The sequence below is a fragment of the Ahaetulla prasina genome, chromosome 10 (assembly GCF_028640845.1).
Source record: "Ahaetulla prasina isolate Xishuangbanna chromosome 10, ASM2864084v1, whole genome shotgun sequence".
Taxonomy (NCBI): domain Eukaryota; kingdom Metazoa; phylum Chordata; class Lepidosauria; order Squamata; family Colubridae; genus Ahaetulla; species Ahaetulla prasina.
The window spans coordinates 27887393-27896680 of record NC_080548.1 but is presented as its reverse complement, the minus strand read 5'-3'; the positions used below and the strand labels follow the sequence as shown (position 1 = coordinate 27896680).

The window sequence follows — 9288 nt, the reverse complement described above, 5'->3', positions numbered from 1 at the left end:
CCATTATTCTTTGTCTGGCCTTTTGGTGCTTTGGAAAATAGCTTGACCCCTTCCTCTCTGTGGCAGCTATACCCTTAGCCACTTTTTTGGGGGGGATACTTCCTTTTGTTCTCTCGTCACCAGTGGTGGGATTCAAGTCATTTAACAACCAGTTCTCTGTTCTAATGATTTCTTCCAACAACCAGTTCACCAAACTGCTCAGAAAGTTAACAACCGGTTCTCCCGAAGTGGTGCGAACTGGCTGAATCCCACCACTGCTCGTCACATTGTAAGAGAGCTGTAATGTAGTATCTGGGGGAGGGAACTTAGCATCCTGGTGGGACAACCACTTAAATATGAGCCAGCGGGGTGTTGCAGCTGCCAAAAAAGCCAATGGAGTCCAAGGCTGCAATAACAGAGGGATAGAATCAAGATCACGTGAAGTAATAGTACTGGTTTATAATGCCTTGTTAAGACCACACATAGAATAGTCAGTGCATCCAGTTTCAGTTGCCGCGATAGAAAAAAGATATTGAGACTCTAGAAAGAGTGCAGAGAAGAGCAACAAAGACAATTAGGGGACTAGAGGCTAAAACATATTGTTCCAAGACTGTATTGACATATATATTATGTACAACTGTAGGGTCAGAAAAAGGTGCAAAGTGATCCAATTAAATGAATGTAGGAATTAAGGTCAAACAGAGTCAAGAGGGGCAAAGGATACGAATCAGATATAGAGAATTATAGTAGGATATTGCTGTGGCTCCAGCCCCCGAACCTGGACCCATGCCTGAAAGTGACTCTGAGAGTGAGGGGAAAGGGCCGGTAAGACTTACCTCAGAAGCACCAATTCCTTTGGACCGGCTCCAGGAGCCAGAACCAGACCAGTCAGGGGACGTAATGAAGCCATCATCCCCCGATTCCTCCCTTCCCCAGGCTACGCCTTCAGACCCAGCAGATAATAATACTAATCAAGCTTGGATTGACCCGCGCTTCAAGATTAGAGAGGCAGCGTCATCAAAGAAGATTAGAGAGGCGGCGTCATCAAAGGGAAGGGTGGGGCAGGAGCCCCACCCCACAGGATATATAAGGAGCTTTGGGACTGCTCTCAGTTCCACGGGAAGCAAATTAGCTGAACCGTGTCAAAGTGAGCTGAAGTCTTAATCTGTTTGAACTTTTTGGCAGGCAGCTGTGTTTTCCCGGCCAGGACTGATAGGAGCCGTGAATCCACTGGCTGTAGGCCAGCTTGTTACTCCAAACTGAGGACAGAGACAGAACAGATATAAAATCAGCTTTAGAAGCTAGAGGCTGGATCATTGTGCCAAAAACTAGGCAAGTGACTCTATCTCAGCCCTAGAAAGCAGGGCTGAGTAAGCAGAGTAAGATATAGAGATGTAGTAAACAAATCCCCATTTGACCGCAGAGCAAAGTTTATTTTGTGTATATTTTTTAAGAAAAACATCATCGTTCCTAATGGAATTTGGCTTCTGCCCTGCCTGAGTTTGCTATCTCTGTCAGCCAATCATTTGGGATCCTACATTCCACCTCCTCCATCTACTTTTTCAAAAACATTTCCCCAGTTGCAAAGTTGAGCAATAGGTGGCTTCAGGAAAGGCTTCGGAGTTGACTTCTACCAACATGAGGGCTGCTGGAATTCTTGTCTTCTGTCTCTTCTCCTCCATCTTGTCAACAGGTAAGGAATGTAATTTCCTTAAAACTGAGATGTAGAAACTTCAGGAGACTTCAGGAAAGGGATGGAGGGCAGGCAGGCTGAGGAAGCATCTGGTAAATTGCTCTTACTACAGTTCGTCCTCGACATATGTCCATTTGTACAGTGGCCATCTGAAGTTAAAGGAGTACCTGTAGTAGATGCAGGATTAATGCTAATCTCTTTAGAGTATCATGATCAGGGGTCTCCAACCTTGGTCCCTTTAAGATTTGTGGACTTCAACACCCAGAGTTCCTCAGCCAGCAAAGCTGACTGAGGAACTCTGGGTGTTGAAGTCCACAAATCTTAAAGGGACCAAGGTTGGAGACCCCTGATCATGAAAGCCAATTTGGTGTAGTGGCTGAAAGATTTGAACTAGAAATGGGGCGCTATGAGTCTATCCATTCATGAAGTTGGCAAGTGACATCAGACCATTGGGCCAAAAACTAGGCAGGTGACTCTATCTTAGCCCTAGGAAGAAAGTATTGGCACAACGCATCTCAAATGTGCCCAAATCCTGCATCACCAGGAATCAATGCTGATATCAACAATTATTCATAATTTACAAACATTCAGAATTCAGATTCTTGCAGAAAAATGGCCTCAGCCACCATCCAAATGGCTTCTTCATAAAACTGGTCCACGTCACAAATACCAAAAGATGGGAAAGATCCAGGTTCATACTAAAATATTAGAGATCTGAGTGGGTGAACCTCTCCCTTAGTCACAACTTCTCTTCCATTTCCACAAGCTGATCTCATCTCCCAACCTTCCACAGGTTCCCAGCAGAAAAACAACAACAACAGGGGAAGCCTGCTTAGTAAACCAGATTAAAACAGGAGCCTTGGACGTAAAGGCTAGGATAGCAAAACATACGAAGGTGACGCTGATCATTGGCATGACTATGTCTTCTATTTCTAGTGACATCTCTAAAGTGTCAAAAATGTTTTGCCTTTGGAACTGTATGCGAAGGAGGGGCTGTGAAGGTGGCGGAGTGCAAAGAAGATGAAGAATTTTGTTCTACTATAGCTGTCAATACTACTATGTGTAAGTGAAAGTTGAGTTTGTTCTCAAGCATGTCTATCTATTTCTTTCTTCTTTCACCAAGCAGGGCTGGCCTAATGATAAATTTTAATTGAAGGCTTATTAGTGGGGTTTTTAAGGGGTTTAATTTATTTTATAATTTTTACTTATTCATTTTAAATATTCAGCTTATTGAATCAGATTTTTAGTTAATATTGTATTTTAAATTTTTTGATATTTATGTTTTATCTCTGCTGTACACCGCCCTGAGTCCTTGGAGAAGGGCGGTATAAAAATACGAAAAATAAATAAAAAATAAATAAATTGGTTACTGGACCATCGAAGAATAACCTGCACATGTTTCTCATTTTTTTTAAATATATAATATAGAATAGAATAGAATAGAATAGAATTTTATTGGCCAAGTGTGATTGGACACACAAGGAATTTGTCTTGGTGCATATGCTCTCAGTGTACATAAAAGAAAAGATACGTTCATCAAGGTACAACATTTACAACAATATGAATATATTTATTAGAACATAGAACATCAGAGTTAGAAGGAGCTTTGGAGGCCTTCTAGTCCAGCTCCCTGCTCAAGTAGGAGACACTATACCATTTCAGACAAACGGCTGCCCAGTCTCTTCTTACAAACCTCCAGGGTTAGTCTACCCACAATTTCTGGAGGCAAGCCGCTCCACTGAATCATTGTTCTCATTGTCAGGAAATTTCTCCTTAGTTCTCGGTTGCTTATCTCCTTGCTTCTTATCCTGCCTGCAGATGCTTTGGAGAATAAGTTGACCTCCTATTCTTTGTGGCAGCCCTTCAAATATTAGAACACTGCTATTGGGTCACGCCAGTTCTTCTTTTTACTAAACCAGACATACCCAATTCCTGCAACCGTTCTTCATAAGTTTTAGCCTTCAGTCCCCAATCATCTTTGTTGCTGTTCTCTGCACTCTTTCCAGAGTCTCAACATCTTTGCCGACATTCAAGGAGAGAAGCAACTTAGAACTAAGGAGAAATTTCCTGACAGTTAGAACAATTAATAAGTGGAACGACTTGCCTGCAGAAGTTGTGAATGCTCCAACACTGGAAATTTTTAAGAAAATGTTGGATAACCATCTGACTGAGATGGTGTAGGGTTTCCTGCCTGGCCAGGGGTTTGGACTAGAAGACCTCCAAGGTCCCTTCCAACTCTGTTGTTATATTATATTATTTATTATGTGTCACCCATTTCACTGCCAAGCAGCAATAAAATGCTAAAATTTAGCATCTAGGTTGGGCTAAAACTTGATCGGGTTTGGGACTTTCCTTCATGACTTCTCTTGGGGGTTCATCGAGGGACAAGAGAAGTCCAATGTTATTTGCCAGGTGTGATTTTTTAAACTTAGGTGAATTGACATGGATACGGGGACAAGAGAGGACAAATGATGAAACACACCTCCTGATGTAGCAATCAACCCTTTGCCCTTTTGAATGTGCATCACAAATTGCAAGCTAAACAGAAAGAGCTTACCTTACTTTCTCACAATGCCAGATTCATCGTTTCTGCAAAAGCTCCAGATTCTGCAGTTGCCCGTGCTTATATGTTTCTTGGGAATAAATACATCTTCAACGCTGTCAACATTTACACGAAAGCCAGTGAAGGTTTGGTAGTTCAGGGGCCAGAAGATCAAAATTCTTGTCCTTTCTCAGTTGCAGAAGTTTCACTGGCCAGTTATTCTCTGCAGGTCCAAGAACTAGTATAGTGGGAAATGTGCTGGGTTAGAAGCAGGGGGACTCAGCCATGGAAGTTCACTCAACAGTTTGGGTCAGTCAAACTTTCACAGCCCAACTAACCTTAGTGGTTTTATAGGGAAAAGTAACGAGTGGAAGTGCTAGGAGCTCCTAAACAAAAAGGATATACATTTCATAAAGTGGAATAGACACAGGTGTTTAGCGATTTCTTTCAAAGTACAACAGCCAAATGAACATGTTTGATAGGCATCTCTTCGTCTTTTCTGCTGAATTCCATATTTTTTTTTTATTCTCTTCTGCAGCCACAATTTCAGTGAATTTTATTGTCAAGGAATGTTCAAAACGTGAGGACTGTTTTATTGGCGTCTACTCCACCACAACAGTAGATGGTAGATTTGAAATAGCTAGAGCTAACTGTTGCCAGACTGATGTCTGTAATGCAGAACCATTTCTGTGTAAGTATCTACACCTTAATACAACCTTTTCAAACTTTAAAAAAAACTCTTGCTTGTTGCAAAGAATCTTGGGTTCCTTGATTCCATCCAGGCTGGAATTGAACTCAAGTATGCTTAGTGGGTAAGACGCTGAGCTTGTCGATCGAAAGATCAGCAGTTCAGTGGTTTGAATCCCTAGTGCCGCGTAATGGGGTGAGCTCCCGTTACTTGTCCCAGCTTCTGCCAACCTAGCAGTTTGAAAGCATGTAAAAAATGCAAGTAGAAAAATAGGGACCACCTTTGGTGGGAAGGTAAAAGCGTTCCGTGTGCCTTTGGCGTTGAATCATGCTGGCCACATGATCATGGAGACGTCTTCGGACAGAGCTGGCTCTTCGGCTTTGAAATGGAGATGAGCACCGCCCCCTAGAGTCAGGAATGACTAGCACGTATGTGCGAGGGGAACCTTTACCTTTACCTTTATGTGAAAAGAATGTCAAATCAAGGAGGCTGTGATAGACATTGAAAGGGTTAGTGGTTGGTTGGTTGGTTGGTTGGTTGGTTGGTTGGTTGGTTTTGCAAGCATGTAAGAGATAACAGGTATAAGTATAAATATAGATATGAACATAGTAAATGGGTACGAATAAATGGAGACAATAGGACAGGGATGGTATGCACGCTGGTGTGCTTATGCATGCCCCTTACAGACCACTAAGGAATGGCATAAGGTCAACAGTAGACAGTCTAAGGTTAAAGCTGTGGGGGTTTGAGGATGTAACAACAGAGTCAGGTAGAGCATTCCAGGCATTGAAGTCTGGTGCTGAAGTCGTATTTTCTGCAGTCGAGTTTGGAGCAGTTTACCTTCCGGTTGTATCTATTGTGTGCTCATGTATTACTGCAGTTGAAGTAGTCATTGACAGGTAGGACATTTTAGTAGTTAATTTTGAGTGCTACGCTTAGGTCAGACCATAGGCGGCATAGTTCTAGGTTGTCCAAGCCCAGAATATCAAGCCTGGTGGCATAAGGTATTCTGTTGTGAGTAGAGGAGTGGAGGACTCTTCTCGTGAAATACCTCTGGACTCTCTCAAATGTATTAATATCCGATATACAGAGCGGATTCCAGGCAGACGAGCTGAAACACTGAAACTTTGCTAACTGGAATATTTGCTTCCTCCAGTGGAAAATTATGATGAACTTCAACCAAATGGGTTACATTGCCCAGGCTGTTTTGCATTAGATGAGGATTCTTGTGAAGCCAATCAATCTGTAAACTGCGTTGGCGATGAGGATCAGTGTCTTACCCTAAGTAATACCATAACGGCTTGTGAGTAGACATTTCCTTCCTTCCTTCCTTCCTTCCTTCCTTCCTTCCTTCCTTCCTTCCTTCCTTCCTTCCTTCCTTCCTTCCTTCCTCCCTCCCTCCCTTCCCTTCCCTTCCCTTCCCTTCCCTTCCCTTCCTCTGTCCCCCCTCCCTCCCTTCCTTTTTTTAAAAATAAAATGTAAAGTTCACTTATTAATATGTCTAAGCTCATAACTGCCAATCAAGAGACTTAAACAGAGGCTTGAGTAAAATAGCATTTTAATCCTGATCAGGCTCAAAGTGGATAGTCGTTCCAAACATATAGATGGCGCATACATGCAAGGAAGGAGCTACCAAAGTCATGAGAGAAAGCAATGTCCTCTTATACCAAAAGGAGGTCTTTGAAGTATCTTTAGGGATGTCATAAACCATCAACTGGCATCTGCCTATCCTGGAATCTGGTTTGTGTATCCCATAGTAAAGGTCAGTGATATAATCTAACTCTAAATTTGCATTCCTCTGTAGTGTTATCTTTTCCTTCTTTTTGTCTTTCTAAATAGCCACTTGGTCCCCTATTAGCACTACAAAGGTGTGTAGATTGCTTCTGCTAGTTTGAGATCTTGTGGGAAACAGAGTGGCATTTTATGGAGGTTTTTAGATCTTAATGCAGGTTAATGCAGGAAGGATGTACTTTTACAGCAGTAAGTATGTTCTTCATGAGAAAGGAAATGCAGGTATACAAAGACATCAGTATATATGTTGCAGGAAACAATTCTAGTATTTTAGTATATATGTTCCCTTCAAAAGAAAAATGATTTATTTGGAGAAACTTTATTAAATAGTTAATATATGGTAATCAGATTTGTGTCAAGTTTTTCAAAGAACTTTATGGTTCCATAAAGGCCACAAGAACATTAAGGACAAACAGTATAAATAGCAAAAGAACAATCTCCATTGCTTTATAACGTCTATGCTATAAAGTCTCATATGCACATTTTCTGCCTCTTTCTTATCCCCAGTTGGAAATTTCACTGAAAAGTCCTCTTACCAGGGATGTACGACAAAGAATTCATGTTCCTTCCCGCTAGGATTTTCTGAGATGGCCGACGGGCAGATCCAGTTCAATACCACTGTCGTGGAATGCAGAAATGCATCTTCTCCTGAACCTGATCATCCGTGATAGTTCGGAAGAGCCGAACCATCTTTGCAATTATTGGGAAATTTATAAAAAAAATGGGAAAGTTGGAGATTTAATAGCGAGATAAGTAGAGATTGGAATTAACAGATGCTTTTGATCCTTACCTGAGTCAGTAGGGGAAAGCTGGAAATTCGGGGCAAAGATGTTGAACCATCATGCTTTGAGACCACAGCTCAATAAAATATGTGTTTTCAATCTTCAAAGTCCACAGAATCATCATAAAAACGAATTGATTTGACAAAGGAATCTGCAGTCCGTATTCTTTTTTCTTTAGAATTTCTATAGACAAAGGCGTTCCAAATAAAATTAGCTCTTTCTGATCCCTCCTGTCTTTCATAGTTAAGAAATTGTAATGATCATTTTATGCATTTTCACTTGGAACCTTCCTCACCGAGTTCTACAATGTCCTTTTGCCTGAACTTTATAGATTACTAATTCATCGTATGACCTTCCACAGTATCCCCATAATCATGCAATCAAATTTAGGATGTTTGGCAACTGGCATGCATTTACAATGGTTGCAGCATCCAGTCTCATGTGTCCCACTCCTCCTCTGATGGCCGGGTCGGGGAAGTCCGTATCAAGCGTGCCTCTGCAGCTCTGCCAAAGTCCTATCAGAGTCCTCAGGGAAGGCAGGAATCCAAGGTGTGACTTCAGCAATCCAGATTAGACTTTGCCTGACTCAGAGAATGCTAGAAAGCAGATCCTTTATATAGGCCATGGGGTGTGGCTCCATGACTCAGCACTTATCCAGGCCTGCCCCTCCCTTCCTTTTGGTGACGTCGCCTCTCCATTCTCCGGAAGCGTGGATCTATCCATTGCATCGTTTCGTCTCCAGCTGTTGGTAATCCCAGCTCGTGGCTGGCTTCAGGCGCACATGCTATCGGAGGGAGGTTTGTTTGTTCGGTTTGTCCAGGCATGGTGCCAGGGCTGGGGGCTGGAGGCATGCCAGGACATTCTTCAGCACTATCAGCGTCCGGCAGGAGATAAGAGGGGCCCGGCTGCGGCCGGTGGGGGGGAGCGAGCGAGGCACAACATTACCAACTGAGACCTTCCCAGCCAGCCACCACAAGCAATCAATAGGGAAAACTGGATTCGCTGAGTGACCGTGTAATTCACTTAAGAACCACAGTGGGTGGCGCAGATGGGATGAGGTGTCATTCTGCTCCTTGACTGAAGATGTTGGAAATGCTCGGTTGCTGGGATAAGCAGAAAGTCCAGCTCTGCCTTTAGATGCTTCGAATCCAACCAGTGGTGAAATGTAAAATTTGTTACTACTGGTTCTGTGGGCGTGGCTTGGGGGGGTGTAATATAACTGGGTGGGCGTGGCCAACTTTTTTTTTTTTTTACTTTTAAAAGCATTTCTTTCTACAACCTCTTCAGCCGAAAATGCTTTTAAAAGCCTCTGACAGTCAAGCAACTCAGCTGGGATTGCCAGAGCCTTTTAAAAGCATTTTTTTCTACAACCTCTTCGGCCAAAGAAGAAGATACAACCTAGGTTGTATCTAGGTTGTGTATCCTAGGTCTCAAGGAGGTGTCCTCCATCCCTCGTTGCATTTTTTTTTTTCCCCTCTTCCTCTTTCAGCACTTTTCTGGTGTCTTTTCACAGCTTCTTTCTCTAATTTTGATGGCCATATTTGTGAAGGAGGTTATAGAGACACTGGGCAGAATTATGTTGGGGATTGCAAGGGAAGGGAGTTGTTAAAGAGGAGGATCAAACCAGAGTCTATGAATCAAAAAAAAAAAAAAAAGAATCATTTCTCCCTTGAATCCACCAAATTTTTCTTAGTAAATGAAAAGTGACCATAGTAAAAACCAATCGCCATCACTTTCACAGCAAGACTTTGCAACTATTTTCAAATTGGGGGCTGGATGTGGTGGTACTTCAAACACTGGGACAAGGCCTCCC

The 9288-nt window shown here is 42.4% G+C and overlaps 1 protein-coding gene across 1 annotated transcript; it reads left to right on the top strand.

Moving 5' to 3' along the window:
* Window positions 1-1554: 1554 nt before the first annotated feature.
* Window positions 1555-7631, top strand: LOC131204134 (phospholipase A2 inhibitor and Ly6/PLAUR domain-containing protein-like). Its single transcript, XM_058195034.1, has 5 exons — window positions 1555-1672; window positions 2609-2734; window positions 4753-4905; window positions 6059-6205; window positions 7201-7631. Exons 1-5 carry the CDS (start codon window positions 1618-1620, stop codon window positions 7359-7361), a joined length of 642 nt encoding a protein of 213 aa, XP_058051017.1. The 5' UTR covers window positions 1555-1617; the 3' UTR covers window positions 7362-7631.
* The last annotated feature ends 1657 nt before the right edge of the window (window positions 7632-9288 follow it).

Bases quoted from the DNA above. Each gene is read 5' to 3' on its own strand.
- LOC131204134 (XM_058195034.1), top strand. From the start codon at position 1,618: ATGAGGGCTGCTGGAATTCTTGTCTTCTGTCTCTTCTCCTCCATCTTG. The intron at 1,673-2,608 runs GTAAGGAATGTA...TTCTATTTCTAG, and splicing joins CTCCTCCATCTTGTCAACAG to TGACATCTCTAAAGTGTCAA. The intron at 6,206-7,200 runs GTGAGTAGACAT...TCTTATCCCCAG, and splicing joins AAGTAATACCATAACGGCTT to TTGGAAATTTCACTGAAAAG.